We start from the raw sequence: 23,667 nt of genomic DNA on the forward strand, positions 1-23,667 counted from the left end.
AAGTTCAGCTATTTTACATTTTGCTCTAAAGCAGTCAATTTAGGATAAAACTAAAGCCATTGAAGCTTCTAGATAGATATGTATTAATAAGACTGAAATGTTGAGAATTTAAGAACATAAATGCGAGTTAGAGAAACTTCTGTAACATCTATAGCAGTGATGGCTAACCTTTTTGCCATCACGTGCCAAAAGTGGGGGGAGCGCGGGGGGGTTGCGCACATGCGTGCCCATGCCCATAATTCCATGTGCCCCGCCCCCTGCACATGTGTATGTGACCCCCCCCTCGTGCTGCCCCTCCTTTTGGCACGTGATGGCATGGAGGGCCCGGTAGGCCCGTTTTTCACCCTCCCCAGGCTCCAGAGGCTTTCTAGGAGCCTGGGGAGGGTGAAAACTGCCTTCCCCACGCCCCCGGAGGCCCTCCGGAGGCTGGAAATAGCCCATTTCCTGAGTTCCAGTGGGCCCGGAAAGGCCGAAAATCAGGTGGCCGGTGCGTACATGTGTGCTGGAACTGAGCTAGGGCAATGCTTGCATGCCCACAGATGCAGCTCCGTGTGCCACCTGTGGCACGCGTGCCATAGGTTCGCCATCACGGATCTATAGTGAGAACCATATATTGAAGTACCTGTGCCACCTATCTCTTTAGAAACTATACCCTCCAGACTTCTTTTTGTAATTTCCATTTATACAGACTTATATAGAGTGGAGGTTCCTGCATTGAGAATCTATACAGTTTAACATCCATTTCAGGAGTAATAATGTGTGCGAGGGAAGAATGCATAGTTTGGTAACTTGGTTCAAAATGAGGAAAGAGCATGTAAAGCAGATATGCCAAAGTTTGCTGGATGAGGCACTCCAGAATCATTTAGCAGACCTGCAGTTCAAAAGCTTTTACCTGACAAATGTAAAATGACAAAAGCTTTTACCTGACAAATGAATTCTTTATAGCCTATACTTACTACATTCCGAAGAGGGTACACATCTATCTTCAAATATACTTTCTAAAACAATAGTAAAGAATGCTAAGTTAAGGAAATGAAATGTTTCGCTTACTATTGTTTATTGGAAGCCATTCAGCTCATAGGTTTCAGATAATTTTTACCTTTTAAAAGAGCTCTCTAAAATTTATAACATATTACACAGGGAAGAACTTCAGTTCTTAATTTGCATCAAATTGTTTATCTTCATAAATGAGTTTTCTGAAGATTTCCGCAGGATTTGGATTGAGATCCAAGCAATAGCGTCAGAAAAGTTTAATTGAGAAGAATTATGTTTTTAAAAGTTGCTTGAGCAGAGTTTTACAGAAATCCACACTTTAAGCTCAACCAGTAACGTCCAGGGAAAGGTCAGGGTTACAAGAAGTCATCTGCAAATAAATCCGTTTGGAGAGGTCTGGACCAACTCGCCTCATCGTTGTCGTCACTCCATCTCCACGACGGACGGGAACCTCCGCAAGAAGGTTGTGTCGCTCCTGCTCTGAAGTGTGACTATCATAAGCCTGGATGCAGCCAGAATACAAAACATTATAAGTAAACGCACATGTTCTGTTGGATAGTTCATAATTGTTTTGACACCTACGATAAATGTCTCGGGCAGAAGATGGAAAAGGAAAGTAATGTGAAATTCAATTCCTAGCTCAGAAGCAGCAATTTTTCCAAGTTCAAGTCATTCCATGGAAACTGGTGACATGTAGTCTAGAATCACATATGCATAACTGACTAACAATAATGTTAGGACCAACAAGTTAGGTCTTTAAGCACAATTAAATGTAACATCTGCGTAATTACATAGGTAGTTCTCAATTTACAACCATTCGTTTAGTGACTCTTCGAAGTTACACTAGCACTGAAAAAGTGACCTATGACCACTTTTCACACAACTGTTGCAGGATCCCCATGCTCATGTAATCAAAATTTGGCTGCTTGACAACTGGTTCATATTTATGAGGGTTGCAGCACCCTAAAATCATGTAAATCAACTTTTGTGACCGTTTGACAAAGTCAATGGGGAACTCAGCAACTGTGTTACTAACTAAACAACTGCAGTGATTCACTTAACAACTGTGGCAAGAAAAGATATAAAGTGAAGCAAAACTCGACTGTCTCGCTTAACAACGATTGGACTCAAGTGTCGTATGTGGAGGACTATAGTTTTGTCAATGGTTCTGCAGAATATATGAAATCCAGCAGAATATATGAAAAATCAATTTACTTCCAAAATCTAGGTTTTCTATGTGAAACAGCCTTTTTTTCTTGCACCATCTGAGAATTTCAGCATGAGATTTTGAATTTCTTTTCTCTTTTCTTTTCTTTTCTTTCTTTCGGATATGAATTGGCATGCGCACATTGAATATATCTTATTATAGAAATGTAAAGCCTTGCCTGCATCAGAAGCAGAGGAGAAGGGTACCGGGCTACAATGGCATTGGCCATCTCCAGACTGACTCGGCTGAATTGCTGAATCTGTCTCTTCCATACTTGAAGCAGTCCCTTTCCAGTACGATCCACCTTCACACCTCTACACCAGTCTCCCTCGAGGCAGAAGGAGAAGCTGGTTTTATTTTTTTCCTTTCTACAAAAACGACAAGGAAGAAATGTGGCAAAATATTGAAACAAACCATCTCTTGCGATGTTTCTGTTGCTCTGTATGGAAATAAGAAGCTAGAAGAGGGGATCTTCATACAGATGCAACATTTTGAAGTTTGGCACGATGTTTGACGGAATGATATTTCAAGGAATCTGACTGCTTCAACAGTTAAGCACAAGATAGATTTCCAATATGGGCTAAACTCGTCTCTTTCCTAAAACATCTGGCAAACACATGCTTCATTACTTTACCGATATCTTAATTGCTATATTTTGATGTAAATAACCCTTTCTTAAAACATCTATCTATACTGCGCAGTGAGACCAAGACTTTCCTTGTGAAATGGACAAAGAAGATTGAGGTAGAAAATTAGAAATGAAATAAAGTGGGAATGAGCTGCAGATTATGGCAAATGTGCCAGGAATTCACATAATGTATTTATTTAATGGATTTTTTAGGGCTGCCAACTCAAACAATTGAGTAGGCAGTATACAACAGAGAATAAACAGAAAAAAATAGCTAACTTTAAAAAAGCAACCCAAAATATAAAATAGAAACCAAGCATGACAATGAAACAAAGAGAGATTGCTCAACTGGTGCTCTGGTGGCTCAGCAGACTAATTAACATCCACTTACATCTGCTGCCTGCAATTACTGCAAGTTCAAATCTACCAGGCTCAAGGTTGACTCAGCCTTCCATCCTTTCAAAGGTAGGTAAAATGAGGACCCAGATTATGGGGGCAATAAAATGACTTTGTATAAATATTCAAAAGTATGAAGGCTATTGCTTAACGCATTGTAAGCCGCCCTGAGTCTCCGGAGAAGGGCGGCATATAAATCAAATTAAAAAAAAAAAAAAAACTGGTCACAAATGTCTGGGGAAAATGTAGTTCTTAATGGCTTTTCTAAAAGTAATCATACTTGGGTCTTAAAAAAGGGAACCTGGAGCATGGCCTCTCATGGGGGTATATGGGGTGAGCAGGTGCTCCTGGGAGAAGGTCTTATATCGCGTACGGCTTTAATGCTGATAACCAGGACTTTGAATTGCACTTGGAAGCATCTTGGGAGCCTTGGCTGCTCATGGAGTAGCCATATCACATAGATATAATAAACTGCACTGATCACTCCATGCACCATTGCATTCTGGACCAACTGAAGCTTCCAGGTGCTCCTCTAGTGCAGCACCATGTACAGATGCTGCAATAGTCCAATCAGGAATGATTAAAGCACAAGTGACCATGAGCAAATCCTGTCTAGGAATGTATGCAACTGATACACAAGATAGCCTTAGATATTATACATATACTCTTTGTTAACTCACTCACTTGAATGGGGCTTCAGCCACAGCCTTAGTGAACATACTAGCAAATTCTCCAAACTCCTTCCAACTTGCAAGCACTTGAACCTGGACACCTGTGTGAAGCTGCAGCTCTACCAGAGCCTGAAAAAGCAAGGATGAAAACAGGCTTATCTTAAAAAAACCCGAGAGAGACACTAAACATAAGTTACTATTTCATAATAGGTGGCACTATTTCCTTTAGGATGGTCACTCTGCCAGCTCTTTTGATCAAAAAACATTTGCCTCTGCCCACAGTAGCTCAGAACGTAGCAGGGATGAAATGCTCCCAGTTCAGGCGAGTAGGTAGCGATGGCGGCGGGCAGTTCGGAGAACCGGTAGCAAAAATCCCCCCCCCCCCCCCCCCGCCCCAGCCTCTAGCTTGCTTCCCTTAGCTGCTGGTCACAACGCCTGCCTTGCTTCCCTTGCTGTAATCCCTGCAATCCATTGCATCAGTAAGCAACTGAATCTCCCTGCCTGCAATCAAGCTCATCGGTGAGCAGCTCTATCTGCCTGCCTGCCTGTAAGTTTTTTTCCCCCTTTGGGAGCTTTAAAAAAATAGTTAATTGCGTTTTTTTTTTTTAGTTGTTCTTTCTTTAGACCTAGCCATTTAAAGTTTAGGAAGTTTTAAATTTAGCTGCTTTTATATAAAAATAAAAATGAAATAAAATATTTGTGCAGCTTTCTGAGATTTTGTGTGTTTCGGGAGTATTTCACTCTAACTACCCAAACACACAAAATCACACAAAGCTGTATGTGGAATTTTGTGTGTGTAAAGTGTGAAAGTTGGTTTTTTGGACTTTTTGTGGCTGTGTGAGGTTCCTGCTTGTTGCAGGGGCCATTTTGGGTTTAGCACAGCTGCTTTTACATTGTGGGTGAGCCAGTTGTGTTGTGTTGTGTTGTGTGTGTGTAAAGTGTGAAAGTTGGTTTTTTGGGTTTTTTGGGGCTGTGTGAGGTTCCTGCTTGTTGCAGGGGCCATTTTGGGTCTAGCACAGCTGCTTTTACATTGTGGGTGAGCCAGTTGTGTTGTGTTGTGTTGTGTGTAAAGTGTGAAAGTTGGTTTTTTGGGGCTATGTGAGATTCCTGCTTGTTGCAGGGGCCATTTTGGGTCAAGCACAGCTGCTTTTACCTTGTGGGTGAGCCAGTTGTGTTGTGTTGTGTTGTGTTGTGTTGTGTGTGCGTAAAGTGTGAAAGTTGGTTTTTTGGGGCTGTGTGAGGTTCCTGCTTGTTGCAGGGGCCATTTTGGGTCTAGCACAGGTGCTTTTACCTTGTGGGTGAGCCAGTTGTGTTGTGTGGTATTTTGTAGGTTAAAAAAGGGCAACAAAGTGACTTGGCCACGCCCACCTGACCAACAAGCCACGCCCACCCAGTCACCTGACCACCAAGCCCCACCCACTAATTAAGCCACGCCCACAGAACCGGTAGCGAAAATTTTTAGATTTCACCCCTGGAACGTAGTTATCCTTTTTGGGCCTGTATATTCTGCTGTCTTTTTGAGTATGGTTTTATAAGGCAGCCTTTTCCAATTCAGTGCCTTTCAGTTGTGTTCAGACCACAACGCCCCAAATTCTAAGCTAGCAAGGCCACTAGGGAATGCACCAGATCAGAATGAACAATTCTGTGATTAGGATGAATGGGGATAGAATTAAAAATTTCCTGAAATCTAGAAAATATCTGTATAAGTGGTGTTATTTTATGATCTAAGCATGCCATTTTAATTCTAAACAAAAGCAGATTTTCAAACCCATTCAATTGCTATTTGGCCAGGGTTGCTTCTCTAATGTCTGAACGTCATGATCTCTGGCATATCTGTCTCCTTTTTATCCCCCATGCTTGGCTTCCACTCCATAACCACTCATCCTCTCTTCCTTGCTGACTGCATCCTCAATCTCCTTCTTCAATCTGTGCATCTGAAGCCCTGCCTTATTTAGTTTAATATTTGTATTAATATTCACTGTCATTGCAAGGAGAGACCTTTCAGGGTTCACTATTAGCCTCCCTTGGAGATTGAAGCCTGATTTGGCAGCAGAAAAACATCTTCCAGAAAAAGTGATCCCAAGGAAGAAAATGATACATGGCCGAGATTGCCAGCCACACAACCCTCTGCACCAGGTTTACTTACTTCTTCCACATCTAGTCTAGACAACTGAGAAACTGGAGTTGCCTTTTCTTTCCGTTTCCTTGGCTTGCCTTCCTCCTGTGCCTTGCTGCTACTTTGCTCTGCTTGCTGCAGCTTCTTGTGTGACGTGGGTTTCTGAGAACTGAGGATACAACCAATTTATTGATGTATAAACCTTGGGTTCATTTCAAGGAGATGGGGAGACCATCTCAGCTTTCGAAACTGTAGCTCTGCAGTGGATGGGCAATGTCTGGGGAGGTGTTAGGGAGTACCCGAACCCTGGCCTTTTGGGTTGTGGTACTCTGCTCTAGAACGTCTTCCTAGTAGAAGTGTATTCCCAATATTTAAATGTCAGCTGCTGTTGAAGCTGCATCTTTTTATCTGGGCCTCCTCTGAGAGGTTAATCATAGTATCTGCCTAACCAAGCCAATCTGCAGGGTGGGTACACTCCAGATTACTTTAGTTAAACAATGCCATCTAGTTGGACCCCAGGACTCTGCCTTCTGAAAGGAGGTTCCCCTAAGATTTGAACAACAATGAGATTTCAGAGACTGGGTAGGAATTTCTTCGGTGTTTTAAGCAGTGATTTACCTTGGAGTGGCCTGGCCTGTCAAGAACAGAAAGTAACTAATTTAAAGGCTCAACCCATGTCTATATATATTTTAGCAATGAAAAGTAAATTTTAACCTGAAATGTTTTTCTAGTTCTGTTACCGCCAATGACAGCGTTTTCCCAGGAATTTTCTCTGTGATTTTCGCCACAAAACTCTGCAGTGTTTCAGTAGGACCTTCCATCCTAGCCTGCAAAAATGCAAAAGGACAGAAAGGAGAGCCTTTAATTCTTAGGACTGAAGCAAACATGTGTAGCCACTCCAGCCATTTAGACACAGCTCAGGTGATTTCTCCAGCTAAAACACAAGAAATGCCTCGGTGGGCTACTCCAAAGGATCATCTTTTCCAACATTTTGCATTGCACCAGTGTTGACCCAATGCACTTGACTGGCTCATCCTGAGAACCAGAGTTCGTTTTCACTGTGGCTTCCCAGCAGGAGACATCAAAAGTGTGATTCAGGAGATATTCAGTCACTAGGCCTAGTGTCCACCAAGAGCCCACTCCTGTGGAATCAAAACACAATGTCCAAAGGAAATAATGAAGGCGCATAGCAGTATTTATTAGACAGTACATTCTGGAGGGTGTCTCCTCCAAAAGAGGAGACAAAAAGATTCATTCATATTTATACACAAAAGTTGAGGTGGTGCAAAGTGCAGCACTGCAGGCTACTTCAGCTGAGTGCTAGCTGCAGTTTGGCAGTTCAAATCTCACCGGGTCAAGATTGACTCAGCCTTCCATCCTTCTGAGGTGGGTATAATGAGGATCCAGATTGTTGGGGGCAATATGCTGACTCTGTAAACTGCTTAGAGAGGGCTGTAAAAGCACTATGAAGTGGTATATAAGTCTAAGTGCTATTGCTATTGCTATACATGTCAGAAAGGAGACAAAAATGCTGCATGCATACATGTCCATAAATAATAACATAATCAATCTCAAGATTACTTATTGCCCTCCTGCTATCTACAAATACATTTTGGATTACTTCCTGCCCTTCCTCAGATTACTTCTTACAGGGAATAATGGTCTTAGTTAGGAAAAAAAAACATTTGCATCTTGAAATTTCAAGGGTTGCAATGGAATGTACTGATAAAAACTTACAATAGGTCACTGTAAAGCTAAATGTTGCAAGCCCAGATTCTTTTTGTTTTAAATCCTTTCCATTCTAGTGAAAACTGATTTTCTCCATGCTGCTCCCTGAATTTGTCAAGTAAAAGCATTGCAATTGATACACCCATAAGGAGGACTGGTCCGTTTTGCAGTCATCAACTTTTTATAATGAATGAGAACATTCACTGTCTCGAGTCTCCCTACTCTTTATTTCACCATGTGAAATCTGAATAATTATTTTAAAAACACATGTTGTGTGTTGTATTTTAGAACAAGGGATTTTTTGTTTTGTTTTGCACTTTTAGTTGGATATTGCTAGACCGATCTTACCTGCTTGCCGTTATGAATCATTGCAATGAAGTCTGGGAGCAGCACTGGCACTAGGACATTGGGTTCTTCTATCCAGTTGTCTTCTTCAGCCTTCAAGCCAAAGCATAAATTTAAAATAGGAAGGACAAAAATATAAGGGCAGTTACTGTTAGTAAAAAGAAACAACAATTAGGTCACGGCCAGGATTCCTTCAGAAGAAAAGATTAATCAAGGAAAATCAATTACTTTAATCAAAACCACCAATCATAAGACTGCGGGGGAAGACACATACTGTCATACCTGTGTTAGGCCTGTTTTCCTTCTCCAGGTGATGCTGCAGGGCACAGTTTGGCTCTCAATCACATAGCTACTCTCCATTGACTGCAAAGCAGCAAGGATCTCATCCGCACCATTAATCTGTAAGAGACCTATTGGAGGCTGAGATTCAAGATGGATCCCTAAGAAGGAGAAGAACAGATAAGAAAGCCAAGAGGGGGAAAAAAAACACACCTGGGTCTAATACTATTTGAATGTGTTTCAGACACTGCTCTGGTCTTTGAGCTTTGAGAAGTTGGGCCAAAGCTGCTTTCCTCTGTTTTTCTTGCTCCTGCAGCTGTTTCTGTGATCCTTGCTCTTTGCTCTTCTGCAGGGCAGCCTGGCAAGCTTTGTCCAAACCCTGATGGTTCTGTCTCGTACTTGTCTGAAGAGGAAAGGACTTCAGGCATATTTGGCGGGTACCATCCTGCATCTTATTATCAGGGATGCAAACTGGAAGCTGGGGCAAGGATTGTGGCTTAGCATCCCATGAAGATAGCTCCTGATCACCGTCTGAAAGTTCCCAAGTGCTGGGTGCCACGTTTTCTTGGAGATCTGAGCCAGCAGGTAGTGGCTCCTGCCAGCAAGCGGGCACCAATTCTTCATCACTGACACAGGGCCTATTTTGCCCAGTGGACTCTTGGCCACTTTTTGTTTGGATCCTAGTAAATGAAGGAGCAGTTATAGAGGGTCCAGCTACCAGCAACTTCCTTTGGAGCCTTTCGGCCAAGGGGACAAGCATTTCCTCCTCCTCCTCACTCTCGCTACTGAGCTGCAGTCTCACGTCTGTAGAAGAAGCCATCTTGACTGAATTGCACGGACCATAGGGCTTTTTCCTGGCAGGTGAGCAAAGGAATGAATCCTCCGAGTCTGAGCTGAAGAGCACAACTACTTGGTTCTCAGGAGAAGGTCGAATGCTGTTTTGTGGGTCAGGAGGAGGTTTGTTTTCAGAAAAGAAAACTGGTAGCTCCTCACAGTCACTCTCATCCAGTTCTGAGAACATGACGTTTAGCTTCATGCACTGAAGAGACTGCGCTGGGTTGGAGTGGCATCTGAGGAAAAGAAGCGAACAGTTGAATTCAACAACAGGAAGTTCTCCCTCTTCAAAAGTAACATTCCCTCAAGGATAATTGATCAGGGTCTAATGCTAGAAAAGTGTCGAAGCCAACTGTGGAAGAGGTCAATCAAAACCAAGTCACCAGACTTCAGCATTTATTTGTTCCTTCTATTCTCCTGCCCGGTGTACTCCTGCATGAGGAACAAACCCACTCTGCCTACACTTCTGAAGTCAGGATAAGGAATGTAAGTTTCCACATTGGGCTTAGCTAATGTAATGTCAAAGCCACAATGTTCAGTACGGTTTTCCCCAAGTGATTCTTCTCCATGTGTGTTTATGATATAGTCCCCAAAATTTCCAACTATCATAAACAATGTCCATGTTTTAAGAATTTTGGGACCTGAAGACGGTTCGTTTCAGAAAATAACTGATCATGTGGCTTGAGAATTCTGGATGCTGTGGAACAACACATTTGGAGGATGCTATTGAAGAGGTCTGATCTAAGGAATAGGAAGAAGATACTTTCCAGCATATTAATCCAATGCCTTTTGTGGGCTCCCCTGTTACAGCAGGTGGTCTGACTACCCAAGTGAAAAGATGTTATGCCTCCAGGAACTGAGCAATTAGTTATCCAGTCCTGGTTCCTACACAGTTCATGTGGGGAAGGGAGGAACACCATTATTCCTTATGGTCAACCCTGGAACCTTCAAAAAACATCTGCAACAGAAGCAACGTCATAAGTCTGTGGAGTGGGCCTTTCCCATCACTGTCTTGCCAAGGATTTAATAACTCATCACTGACGTCTTTTCCCTCTACACTTTCAAAGGGACTATATTTTATCATTTATTCATATTATTTACTAATCTGTTCTCAGAGATTATAGAATAAAAAATTAAAGTCAGCAACAGAATTGGCAGAACAGGAAGGTCTATAGATCCCACTTCAAAGTGAAAGAATCAAGTTTTCAGGGGAACTCCAAAATCCCATTTTTTTTGGAATTCCAAAAAACAAGGACCATTACAATAAGGGGCCATAACAGTTCTTTTGCCCACTTCTCCCCCCAGTCATTTGTCTGCCTGTTGGTTTTTAATGAGTCAGAATGCAAGATCTCAAATATCATCAGGATCTATCTTTTCTTTTCCTATATTCCAGCTAGACAAAATCAACATATAGTAATTGTATTTTTATATACACAATATTGATCTCCATATATTCTAGCTATTTGCATTAAGATATACTCCAAATTTACTTACAAGAGAAAGGTTCATAAACTACCATTTCTTTGATGTGAAACAAGCAGGATTCTGTCACCAATTATGTGTATTTCTCCTAGGGAAAGAGAATATCCATTATGAAATGAATTGTGTTTCCTGCAACTTTAATTGTATAATCTATTTTATTCCCAAACAGCATAGAATGACACTTCTACTGCAAAATGATAAAGATGGATATGGAACAACTCAAATAGGAGAACCAGAGCAAATATTATTCAACTGCACTGAAACTACACCTTAGATGAAAGATTGATTTTGTATTGCTTTACTAGTATTATCTTCCCTATTTATAATTTAAAAGCAATCCTACACTAAAATGAAGGAAGATACAGTTTTGGAATGATGACGTGTGGGAATTCCTGCCTCTTTGAAGAATTTCCATCTTTTTATGAGCTTTTGCACATGCTGTTTCTGATTGTTAAATGTTTTGACTTTTTTTTTTTTAAAAAAAAGACTTTCTCTCCCTTTGAATAGTCCCCCCCCCCCTTATAATGCTTGATTTAAGATGGAAGGTTGGGGAATTCTGGGAATTTAAGTCCCCTATCTTAAAGTTGCTAATGTTGAGAAATACTGGTCTATAGTAAAAGTACATACCTGCTGTCTTTTTTAATGTAAAACTTATGGCTGCAAACCTGTAAAACACTGGATTGTGAATAAACTCCATTGAATTGAGTAAGGTTCAATTATGAGTAGAAAGATAGAATGCATTGCAGTGGGAGTCATATCCAGCTACAGCCCTGTGCAGGGAAGTGTATCTGCTCAGTACACATACACATAGGACTAACTGCTTCAATTTGCTGTTGGCAATAGCGCTTTTTAAAAAACCAAAACAGCTAGAATGATGACTCAGCCGATGGGGTGAGAGCAAAGATTAAGGAAATGTTGTGCGGACATAACAAAATAAAGAAGTTATCAGAGAAAGTTTTCAATATTGTCCAATGATAACGTATCTGCCCAGTTGTATAAATTTTTATAAAATACCCCACATTCCAAGCAAATCATAACTTTTTAAAATCTTGAAACCATTACGGAAAGAATCATCTAAAATCTTATGGTAACATAAACACCAGATTCTTTTTCTTTAAACGAAGAAAAAGAACTACTGTACTATATATTAAAAACAAGTCTGAACTGAGCCAGGCTAAGATTCGATATTGGGATAAAACTCAAATATTAGAAATCCAAATCTTTGGTCAAGACAGAAGTGCCTCTCCCGTGCCAAGGTGCTGAAATGACAAATGGTATTTGACGTAGGTACAGAATTGTAGAAGGGCAAACTGACCCTAAACAGATACATTCTGTTGTTTAATGTTTATTGCATCCCAGATGTCATGCATATCCCCGGATAAGGGGTGCTGCTTCCTTATTGCCCTTGAGGCGTCTTCTAGCCTCTTATCTCCTTTTGTTATGTCTTGAGCTCCGGAGCTGAAAGCCTGAACCTGTGGGAACCATGCTGTTATGTCTTTCCTAGAGATAGATTAAAGGGTAACTTCTACGTGTGAAATGTTGCATTCTTCGTAATAACTTTGTCTTTATACTGTATAAATATCTGGTTGAAATCATCCATCTTTGTTCAAACTTTTGGGGTCTTAGGACTGTTTGAACCTTTGCGCAAATAAAAACTCTTTCCTGCACTGAAGAGCTTGTCCTAGTCCGTTATTTTTCCTACAACAGAACCAGCTTCGGAGTTCAGCTTGCTGGCTTTATGCTCTTAATTGGTGGAAGGTGAGAGATAGATAGATAGAAAGAAAATAGATAGATAGAGATAGATAGATAGATAAAAAGAAAATAGATAAAAAGAAAATAGAGATAAAAAGAAAGAAATAGATAGATAGATAGAGATAGAGATAGATAGAAAATAGAAATAGAAAGAAAGAAAAATAGATAGAGATACATAGATAGAAAGAAAATAGAGAAAGAAAGAAAAAGTAGATAGATAAATAGATAGATAGATATAGAGATAGATAGAAAGAAAATAGAGATAAATAGAAAGAAAATAGATAGATAGATAGATAGAAAGAAAGAAAATAGACAGAGATAGATAGATAGAAAGAAAGAAAATAGGTAGGTAGGTAGGTAGGTAGGTAGGTAGGTAGGTAGGAAGGAAGGAAGGAAGGAAGGAAGGAAGGGTCTTTTCCGTTTACGCAAACTGCTTAACAATATGACCCCAACCTTCACCACGTGAACGGGTGGCGCGTCGTCTGAAGCCAGAGCTCTCTGTTTAGAAAACCACACGAAACGTTTCGGCTCTCACCCCATCGCTTGCGATCTCTTTGCAACCAGCCGCAGCACCTCCGAAGCCTCATTCATTCAAACATTCGTTCAAATCCCGCGCTCGACTGCCGACGCCGCTCCCGGACACGGAAGTGTCGCAGCGCAGGACGGGACGCTTCGCAGGGCGGCGAGGGAAGGTCAAATGGCGGCGCTGCTGGGCGGGCTGGCTTCTTTAGGCTCCGCGGCCGGCAGGCAACGTGAGTCGGAAAGGTTGGGGGAGGGCAGAAGCCTTAATTGGGTTGGTGGTTTGCTCTCGGGAAATGGCAGCAGGCGGCGGCGGCAACGGCGGGGCTCGGATGATTTGGGATGTGGTCTTCCAGTGTGTGAAGTTACGAGCAAGAATTCAGAAGGGGGAGAAAGGTTTACGCTTGGCGCAGCCGATCCACCTTTCGCCTGCAAATGGGTCAGAGGAATATGGGCCTTAGGGGTTCCTGCGCAAGGTTTGCAATCAAATAAGCCGCCGATCCTTTGCAGAAATTGGTGCATTTCCCGGTCCCCATCCGCGCTTGAGAGCGAGCCTGGAAAGAGCCCTACAAAGCTCGCTCTGCTGGGCGATGTTGTGAAGGATTCTACTATTTTTTATTTTATTTACTTATTTATTTGCCAAGAACGTATTAGGTAATAAGTATAAAGATGATTGGATTGGATACGTAAAATAGATACAAATAGAGGAAACATTAGGACAGGGACGGTAGGCACGCTGGTGCTCTTATGCACGCCCCTTACAGACCTCTTAGGAATGGGGTGAGGTCAACAGTAGACAGTCTTGGGTTAAAATTTTGGGGGTTTGGGGATGAAACCACAGAGTCAGGTAATGCATTCCAGACATTGACCTCTCTGTTGCTGAAGTCATATTTTCTGCAATTGAGTTTGGAGCTGTATCTATTGTGTGCACGTGTATTATTGTGGTTGAAGCTGAAGTACTCATTGACAGGTAGGACATTGTAGCAGATAAATTTTAAGTCCTAAAGGTGTTTTTTTTTTCTTCTTCTTCAAGAGGCAACTGGACTTTCTGGTTTTTCTTTGAAGACGTTTCACTTCTCACCCAAGAAGCTTCTTCAGCTCCCTTGGATGAGAAGTGAAACGTCTTCAAGGAAAAACAAAGAAAGTCCAGTTGCTTCTTGAAGGAGCACCTTTGGGACAACCATGACCTGGATGATGACTGAGAATTTCATACGTACATAGATTCTACTAAATGTACCTTCCTTGGGGAATTCGGTCATTTTCTTTAGCTGGTGTCACAAGGTGCTGTTTTATTTTAATGGTGCTATGGGTAGGCTTCCTCAGCTTTCAGAATTTCGATTAGTCTGTCTTTCTAAAAATTCTTAAGAGGTCCCATTTTGGAGCAGATGAACAATGTGATAGTGACAAAACCCAGATGTGGCCTTTTTTTTGGGGGGAGAAAATCCTAAGAATTTTAGGCCATTTCCTTTTACCATTGGCTTCAACCAGTACAGGTAGTCCTCGATTTACAATCCTTCATTCAAAGTTACAACAGCACTGAAAAAAGTGACTTATGACCATTTTTCACACTTATGACCATTGCAGCATTCCCGTGGTCACGTGATCAGAATTTGGATGCTTGGCAACTAGCTCATATTTATTTATAATGGTTGCAGTGTCCCAGAGTCATGGAGCCATCTTTAGGAACAATTTGACTGAATAATTGATTGACTTACAAATTAATAATTCTGAGTGTTTGGTTGCTCCTCTGTGGTTTGGCACTTTTGCTACTTGCATGATTGTTTGCTTCAAATTACTATAAAATCTACCTGTCCAAGTATCCATGTCCTAAATAGGATGCTGAGGTTTGCTATCCCGGAAAAGTTCAAAAAGGCTTTGCTGGCATTTGGTGCTTTTTAGTTGTGGTGCCAGCCTCCTGGACAGTCTCCCCAACCTGAAATCTGGAAGATTGAACCCTTCTGATGTTTTGTTTTGTTTTAGATAAGCTACTTACTAAACTAACCTGTAGTTATTTCAGGTTGTCTTGAATATGGTTTATGGTGGAATTGATTTGCATTTTGGACTGGGAACTGCTGGCTCACAGCACATGCTTTTTATTATCACACTAATCATTGGAACCTTTTGCTTTCTTCCCCTTCCTGTAACAGTTTTGCCTGTTCCCACATTCAGTGCAACTGTGGTGAGATTTGCATCCAAAAAAAGTGGAGGCAGCACCAAAAATCGTGGAGGGAACAGAACTGGGAAAAGGTACGGCTTCAAAAAATTAGATGGTAAGTTTCTCAATCACTTTAAGTCGGTTTCCTGCTTATTGTTATTATTATTATTGTTTATTATATTATGTTGTTATTATTAACAGCCCATCAACAAAACCAACTGAAAAAAACCCAGATTAATTTTCTTGCTCTTTGCTATCAAAGATGGACTATGCTGTTTGAAGGGCTCTGGAGCCATGGTTTTGTTGATTGAAGAACCCTTTCCCTTCCTCTTCCCTTTGTTATATCCAGTTTTGTCACTTTGGCCATCTTTATTCTTTTTCATTTTGGGGTTTTTTCTTTGTTTTTGAATATTTTTTTACCAATTTGTAAAGTGGCCTAGAGTGGCTGGAATTTGGGCAGCATATTAATTTAATCGATTATTATTTTCATCTGTTCACAACAACATGAGGTCCCAGCTGCCAGTTCTTTAGCTGGTGTTGGCCTTCATATGCATTGAATCCTTCTCAAGAAATTAGGCTGTTCTAATGTATCGGTAGACAGGTAGTCCTCGATTTACGAACACAATTTGAGCCCAAAATTTATGTTGCTAAGTAAAACATTTGTTAAGTTTGTTTTGCCCCATTTTATGAACTTTCTTGCCACGGTTGTTAAGTGAATCATTGCAGATGTTAAGTTAGTAACGTTGTTAAGTGAATCTGGCTTCCCCATTGACTTTGCTTGTCAGAAGGTTGCAAAAGGTGATCACATGACTCCAGGACACTGCAACTATCATTAATGTGCGTCAGTTGCCAAGCATCCAAATTTTGATCATGTGACCAAGGCTGCTACAATGGTAGTAAGTGTGAAAAACAGTCATAAGTCACTTTTTCAGTGCTGTTGTAACTTTGAGCGGTTATTAAATGAACTGTTGTAAATCAAGGACTACCTGTATTACAATATACGTGCAGGCCGAAGCAGTGTGGCCTTCTGCGATTGACAGATGGAACTTTTGTCAATGCATTGGCATATTAAGTACCACATATTATGGTTTGTTACACAGTCAGCCAGATGTATAGACTGGATTTGGCATTTTTAGCCACCTGTTGATTCCCAAGGACCTGGGATAGGGAGATGTTGCTATTTGATGCTATTGCAGGAGGTAAACTGTTCCAGGTAAAGTTGCCTTTTGCCATTGATGAATATTATTTGGCCGGCTGGATATTCGTGTGTTATGCCTGTCAACAATGAGACAGCCAGTAGGTGGTAGGACTGCAGTAGTTTACTGTGGAATTCTGCCTATTGATTGCAGAACGTAAGTCCACTATTTAAAATTAGTGCTTATATTCTGTACATTTTTCTTTAGAATATAACTTTGGGGGGGGGGGATACAATAGGGAGGGTCTAAATAAATTAAGCGAAATGTACTGAGTTGTCTATCAGGTTTATATAACTCTAAAACTTTGCTGATTCTTCCTTTACCCCATCCTTGCTTGCTGGTAAATTGACTGGTAAATTGTGTCAAAGTTGTAGCCAGTGGTTTGTTATTGGGAAACCAGAGGGAAGATAAGGATATTCAGTAGACTACATATTTTGCAGAAATATCCCTCCAAAAACACCCTTGATAGCAAAAGTAACTTTTAAGCCAAAAACCCTTAGGGGACAAAAATTTACCTTCCAGCCCTATGGTTCTATCATTCTCTGATCGTGTCCAGAGCGCCTTTTATGAAATCCAGTGTGCAATGTTATATTTGTTACTCTTTATGTTACTGCAAGGTTCCCTTGTAACATATGCATGGCCATAGAAATTTGAACATGTGTTTACTGAGAGAAGGAACAGTGTGGGAGGAAAGGAAATGGAAAAAAAAAACACAAAGTTTGGCTTCAATCCTTTTTTCTCTCTAAAGCAGGGCTTCTCAATCTCAGCCTCTTAAACTCTGTGGATTGCCTGGGAAATTCTGGGACTTCAAGTCCACACAACGTAAAAGTGTCTGAGGTTGAGAAACTTTGTTCTAACAGTCAGCTGTTGAAGACTGATGTCCAGATGTGGGGAAAAAACATTGCGCTAACAGTAAGATGTTGAGGCAGAACCCAGATGTGGGGAGAAAAAATAATTACAAGCCTCTTTGGTGTGGGTTGCTTTTGTAGAGCTATACATGAAGCTTTAAGGAAATACAGGTAGTCCCCAACTTACAACCACAATTGAGCCCAAAATTTATGCTGCTAAGTGAGAAATTGATTAAGTGAGTTTTGCCACATTTTACGACTTTCCTTAACACATTTGTTGAGTGAACCACTGCAGTTGTTAGTCACACGATTGTTAAGTGAATCTGGCTTCTCCATTGACTTTGCTTGTTAGAAGGTTGCAAAAGAAGGTCACATGACCTTGGGACACTGCAAGCGTCATAAATATGAGTCAGTTGTAAAGCACCCGAATGTAAGTCACATGACCATGGGGATGCTGCAGTAGCCATTAGTGTGAAAAATGATCGTAAGTCACTTTTTCACTGCCGTTGTAACTTCAAACAGTCACTAAACGAACTGTTGTAAATTGAGGACCTACCTCTATGCTAAAAAGTTAAAACCCTGGAAATAAGGAGACTGGGGTGTGAGGAGTCAATAGTCCGTGTATTCCCCCCTCCCCTCAATTTGATAATATAATGGTGATGATAGTGATAATACTTATTTCAGTTTTTATCTTAGGACAGTTTCTGAACCTTGATGAATTTAAAATAATATGGACATCATGCTGGCTGGGAAATAAAGGGAATTGAAGTCCACATATCTTAAAAATTGCCAAGGCTGAGAAACACTGTCTTATGTAACACCTTCATTAAGACAATTGAACACGAAAATGCAGGGTTTTGCAAGATCATCTACTAAATTTTAAATTCAAAGATTCAAGACTAATGAAAATAAGTATTTTTTTAAAAAAACTAGTAGTCAGAACAGATGCAATATCTTTTGTTGGCCTTTCCTGCTGTCAATAATCTAAGCAGGATCAGATGTTGCTTATCTCTTCACTGGGAAGACCTTCCTTGCTAGGAAAGAGCCTTGGTAGTACAGTGGTCTAAGGTACCCTGTTATTAAGCTGGTTATTAAGACCAGCTGCCTGCAATTACTGCAGGTTCGAATCTCGCCAAGGCTCAAGGTTGACTCAGCCTTCCATCCTTTCTAAGGTAGGTAAATTGAGGACCCAGTTGTGGGGGCAATAAGCTGACTTTGTATAAATATACAAAAAAGGATGAAGGCTATTGCTGAGCACATTGTAAGCCGCCCTGAGTCTCCGGAGAAGGGCGGCATATAAATCAAATTAAAAAAAAAAAAAATCTCAGCTGTAGATTGAATTGTGGAGCCAGAAAAATATCCTAGACCTAGAAGAAGCAAATTCTGTATTGCTCATGTAATTTTTTGACAAAATGTACCTGGAGTTGCTAGAAGTCAGTTTTGACTTGAGGAACTCCTTCCTTTTTAACAAAAAAATGTATGTTGATTCCAGTTAAAGTGAACATGCTGCAATCAAATGGTCATGGCTAGAGATTTAGACCACTATAAAAAGGGGGTTAGATTAGAGTTTATCAATAGTCAGTAGTCTTGATGGTTCCTTGGTGTCTCCAGAATTTTCACCAGCACTCTTGACATATCAGCTGCTTTGTAGGAATAGTGGAAAAGGATGCTTGCTCTCCTTGCTAAGCTTATGAGCTTTGATAGAGGCATCTGTTTGAGGGCTGTTAAAGACTGGACTAAATGGGCTATTAGCTTGATGCAGTTTCTTTATATGCTTAGGAAATCCAGCTCTCTTGTGATGGGATAAAAAGTGGGTTGGGGAACAGGGAGCCTAACTTGACCCTACCGTTAACTAAACCTGCAAGGTCAGAGTGCACATGGAATTTGGGAGAAGATACATGCAGACAATTCAGGACCACCCTGGCAAGCCAATGTATTGTTCCTCCTTTGTTCAAAGTGTAACATTAGTGTATATCGCCATTTTGTGACCTTCCCAGCTGGCTTCTGACAAGCAAAGTCAATGGGGGAAGCTGGATTAGCTAAACAACCAAATGATTCACTTAATAACTGCAATGATTTGCTTAATAACCATGGCAACAAGGTCGTAAAATCAAGGCACAAATCACTTAACAACTGTTTTACTTAGCAACCAAAATTCCGGCCCCAATTGTGATAGTAAGTCAAGGACTACCTATACTTGAATGTGGATTCAGGATTACTGAAATGGAAGTTTTCCTTCTTTTCCTCTTGGTAATCTCAAGATGGCAGTCTACACTACATGGAATGTAATTTGGTGAATTAATGTATGAATTGAGGCTATTCCGATAATCTGTCGAGTAAATACTTTGGATATGTGTGCTAGAAAGCTGCAGCTAATCAGACTAAGTAAAATTAGGGGTATGACTCTCAAGGCTTGAGTCTCAGTTCTTTCACCTTTGACCTCTTCTGCAACGGGTCCTATTTCGTGAGAAGGAATGTTAAAGAAAGTTGCTCTGTTGTATTTTGTCCATTTGTATTCAGCTAAAATGCATTCAAGCTGTCTTGTTTCTGCGGTTTAATTACTTTCTTTAACTCATTTGCAGGACAATTTGTTCACGCAGGCAACATATTGGCCACCCAACGTGTGATTCGGTGGCATCCGGGAGCTCACGTAAGATGTTCTCTTTGTTATTTCAAATACCACTTAATTAAGACTTCATTCCATTTTTATCAAAGCATCTGTTTCCTTGTCTTGCTCTAAATTATCCTGGAATTAAACATTTTTCATTATGGTCTGTCAAACCTCTTGGCCTCATTTTTATCATTTTTAAAGATTCTTTCTCTCTGCTGAGACCAGAATAAAATTCTTTTTTTGATTTCTCTTGCTATAAAAGTGCTGACATTAATAACCAGAAACTGGAACCTCTCTCTCACCCTGATTAGTGTTTCACAGACTTTGAACCACCTCTCTATATTTAGTAAAAATTCAGAGCCAATGTAGTTGCAGTATGAAATAAAAGAATATGTCAGATACTCTGGAAACCCATCCTCATAAATGGGACAACCCCCCTTCCCCCCATAGAATACCCTGAGGTAAAGAAAGAAGAACATAAGAAAATGCATCATGTTGCATTGGATGGCTTTGATCATCAGAGGGGAAAAAAATCAAGTTGTGGAAAAGGAAAATAATTAGGCATTTGTTTACATTGATCCATAGCACAACTTGCATATATTTTTGTAATCGGTGCCTTCTAAAGAGAAATGCTTGCTTATTCTGTCCAGAAGTAGCTGGGTAGAATATCATATAAAATTGGGCTTGTTGGAGATACCATCTTTAAGACCAAAATTATCTTCAGCCACTTTTGGGTGTGAAGAAATCAGCTGTCACTCAACGTTTTTGGTTTACAAGCTGACATTCATCTTATTCAGCTGGCGTGGAACCAGATTCAGGCTGAATGGGTTCAGCTATGACGATATTAGAATTCCAAAACACCATCAGGAGCAGGTGTCAACAAAAGCTGAAGACACAAGGAGCAAATGTAATTGGCTTGCAAAGAAACCAAATTACTTGCTACATCCCATAAAGCCAGTCATCCCGGGTTACAAATATAAACCCTACCAGAGCAGGGATTCTGAATTTCATTTGCAGGTAACTGCAAGTAACTGGAATCCTGCAGTCTCACTTTGACATCTTTGCATTATGCTGTATCATTCTGGTGATAGTGATGTCTTTCTTACACAAGCAGTTGTGCTTTAGTTTAGCAGACAATTGACAAACTGTACCAGTTTGAGAACTGCTGGCAGTCCCAGTGATAGGCACGGCCCGCGCTCTGCTCCAAGGGCTGCTTCTTCCGTTCTTTAATTATGATTCTGTCTCATTGACCCAGGTGGGGATGGGATACAACAGATGGTTGTATGCTCTTGAAGATGGAATTGTGAGGTTCACGAAAGAAATCTACGTACCGCCTGCCCGTGGCAAGGAAAGCCGAGAAGTGATCTGCCAGTTGCCCAAAGGAGCTGTGCTGTATAAAACTTTCATCAACGTTGTTCCTACCGAAAAAGTGGGAAGTTTTAAGTTGATCACCATGATCTGAGAGCTAGTTCTGAATGACTTTTGGTTAGTCCTCTGCAGCTGGGAACGAAGCAATATTTGGAGCATCTACAGCATATCATAAAGAGACATGCCCTTAACACACACCTCTGATGTGCTGCTGCTGAAATAAAGATGGATAGTATTTCTTTTCCAAAACACAACAGCAGTACTACTGCTGCTCATTTCGGAGGAACCATCTCAAGCTAATTCTTTATACTTGGGGTAAAAGCAGATGCTAGAGGTAGGTTTCCAATTTAAGATTGAGTATTCTCAGCAGATTTCATACACCAGTAATTATGTCTCCCTGCAGACATATGAAATTCTTTCTTCCCAACTTCAGCACATCACAATCTGGGTACAGAATGTACACATTGTAATGTCATGATTTGTACATTATACCAATGTATGCACACAAACTTTTGCAGTGTTGCCCACTATGTACCAAACAGATGTGCAGCTGCTATAGATGCAGTCTAGCAGGAAGTTCCTATCCCATCCCAGCTTATTCCTTATCCAATGTGTCAAGCACTGATCAGTTTACACAGCGTTTAGAAAAAATGTAATTTCTTTGGTGTTCGCTTGACTTAGTGCAGAGGTGTCAAACTCAAGGCCCGGGGGCCAGATTTGGTCCACGGGGCTGCCCTCGAAAAAGTGGAAGAGCGGCCCACAGTGCCTCTGCCAATGAAAGTGGAGCTCGGGAGGGCTGTGTGTGGCCTTCTTGAGCTCCGGTTTCGCTGGCAGATGGTTGCAGGAGGCCATCGCAGCTGAAATGGAGCTCAGGAGCCCATTTTTGCTGACAGAGCGCTCGGGCCACCAGATTCCACAATACGAGCTGGCCACGCCCACCCAAGCCTCCCAAGGTCAAACACAACCCTGATGCGGCCCTCAATGAAATCGAGTTTGACAACCCTGGCTTGGTGCGTGGTCTGGATCCAGCCAGGTGGTTTGAAAACCATAGATTATGGCATTACATGTGAACTGTAGTTATACCTTAGAACCAAGTATGGTTTCAGTCCCAGTTATATAGCATATGACTATTTGGGATACCTTTATAACAATACATAATTCAAATTTTATTGCAACAAAAGGAGGAAGCAAGACAACTTGATTACTGTAGACTAATTATAAATTTGACTTTTATGGTACCTGTGTATGGTACCTGGGACTTTTATGGTTTCGTCTCTAGATAATTTATCTGTTAAGACTCATTACTTTGAAATTATTTTACAGTGGTGACTGGTCTTGCTGCTATTAAAAAAAAAAAATCACGTCCTTAATATACAACATTGCAATTCCAGTCTTTGTCACTGTGACCAACTGAAGAAGGAAAAAGCAGGTGACCTGGGATGCAGGCCACAGCATAGAATAGGCAGTCAAGATTATAGATGGGATGGGATGCAATTCCATGGCAAGGTCTATGTTTCGGCCTGCTTTCACCCATGGAACCTGAAAACTCTAATGGCTGTGTCTTCAGGTAGCCACATATAGTCCTAGTGCACAGGTGACAACCTTCCTTGACCATTGCATTACTGGTAAGGCAGTAGGGGACAACATAGGTTATGTAGAAAATAAACACAGGGTCAGTCAAAATGGACTCAAATGTCTATACAGCAATGCGCAGAGTAGGAGGAATAAACGGTGAATTAGAAATTCAAATAAATGAGGGCAAATATGATATTGTTGCCGGAAACAACAATATTACGGATATTACAGAATCTTGGTGGGATGAAACCCACAAATGGAACATACAGCTAGAGGGATTTAAATTATTTAAAAGAAATAGACCAAATAAAAGAGTGCAGAGAAGAGCAACAAAGATAATTAGGGGACTCAAGGATAAAACATAAAGAACAATTGCTGGAACTGGATATGTCTAGGCCAGGGGTCAGCAACCTGCGGCTCTGGAGCCACATGTGGTTCTTTCACCCCTCTGCTGCGGCTCCCTGTCACTCAAAATAGGTGTCACAACTGCCAACATGCCACACCCTCCGGCACAAAATTTATCGAGCTTTTCAACCCCCAGTAGGCCAACCATGGATAAATCCAAGAAAATAAAAGTTTCAGAAGAGAACAGAATGTTTAATTCAACTACATATGCTAGTTTTGTGGCCGCTCAAGAAATAATCAGGCACGGGAAGGGTTTTGTGGCTCCCGGTGTTTTCTTTTCTGTGGGAAACTGATCCAAATGGCTCTTTGAGAGTTTAAGGTTGCAGACCCCTGTTCTAGGCTTATGAAAAGAAGGACTAGGGGAGACATGATAGCAGTGTTCCGATATCACTGGGGTTGCTACAAAGAAGAGGGAGTCAAACTATTCTCCAAAGAACATGAGGGTAAAACAAGAAGCAATGGGTGGAAACTAATCAAGGAGAGAAGCAACCTAAAACGAAGGAGTAATTTCCTGACAGAACAATCAGTGGAACAACTTGCCTCCAGAAGTTGTAAATGC

At 41.0% G+C, this 23,667-nt stretch overlaps 2 protein-coding genes across 4 annotated transcripts; one reads left to right on the forward strand and one right to left on the reverse strand.

Moving 5' to 3' along the window:
- Positions 1–1,040: 1,040 nt before the first annotated feature.
- On the reverse strand, positions 1,041–13,104 carry EME1 (essential meiotic structure-specific endonuclease 1). Of its 3 annotated transcripts, none has more exons than XM_034413020.3 (10): positions 12,967–13,104; positions 10,692–10,767; positions 8,577–9,433; positions 8,367–8,494; positions 8,088–8,177; positions 6,726–6,838; positions 6,042–6,180; positions 3,909–4,024; positions 2,379–2,568; positions 1,041–1,495 (listed from the first exon to the last, which is right to left on the reverse strand). In XM_034413020.3, the coding sequence occupies exons 3-10, from the start codon at positions 9,397–9,399 to the stop codon at positions 1,319–1,321; spliced, it is 1,776 nt and encodes a 591-aa protein (XP_034268911.2). In that variant the 5' UTR covers positions 9,400–9,433; positions 10,692–10,767; positions 12,967–13,104; the 3' UTR covers positions 1,041–1,318. The 3 variants fall into 3 exon arrangements, with proteins under 3 accessions (XP_034268911.2, XP_034268910.3, XP_087743289.1); XM_034413019.3 differs by having other exon boundaries at positions 12,885–13,083; XM_087887163.1 differs by lacking the exon at positions 10,692–10,767 and having other exon boundaries at positions 12,967–13,078.
- On the forward strand, positions 13,055–21,667 carry MRPL27 (mitochondrial ribosomal protein L27). Its single transcript, XM_034413023.3, has 4 exons — positions 13,055–13,183; positions 15,098–15,220; positions 19,732–19,799; positions 21,016–21,667. The coding sequence occupies exons 1-4, from the start codon at positions 13,129–13,131 to the stop codon at positions 21,220–21,222; spliced, it is 453 nt and encodes a 150-aa protein (XP_034268914.2). The 5' UTR covers positions 13,055–13,128; the 3' UTR covers positions 21,223–21,667.
- The last annotated feature ends 2,000 nt before the right edge of the window (positions 21,668–23,667 follow it).

The sequence above is a fragment of the Pantherophis guttatus genome, chromosome 2 (assembly GCF_059756535.1).
Source record: "Pantherophis guttatus breed Tessera chromosome 2, ASM5975653v1, whole genome shotgun sequence".
NCBI classification, from domain to species: domain Eukaryota; kingdom Metazoa; phylum Chordata; class Lepidosauria; order Squamata; family Colubridae; genus Pantherophis; species Pantherophis guttatus.

Coding starts and splice junctions, on each gene's coding strand:
- EME1 (XM_087887163.1), bottom strand. CDS start 13,022: ATGAATGAGGCTTCGGAGGTGCTGCGGCTGGTTGCAAAGAGATCGCAA. Junction 6,181..6,725: donor GAACTAGAAAAACATTTCAG/GTTAAAATTTAC, acceptor TTGTATCCTCAG/TTCTCAGAAACCCACGTCAC. Junction 4,025..6,041: donor CTAGACTAGATGTGGAAGAA/GTAAGTAAACCT, acceptor TTGCTTTTTCAG/GCTCTGGTAGAGCTGCAGCT.
- MRPL27 (XM_034413023.3), top strand. CDS start 13,129: ATGGCGGCGCTGCTGGGCGGGCTGGCTTCTTTAGGCTCCGCGGCCGGC. Junction 15,221..19,731: donor CGGCTTCAAAAAATTAGATG/GTAAGTTTCTCA, acceptor ACTCATTTGCAG/GACAATTTGTTCACGCAGGC. Junction 19,800..21,015: donor GGTGGCATCCGGGAGCTCAC/GTAAGATGTTCT, acceptor TCATTGACCCAG/GTGGGGATGGGATACAACAG.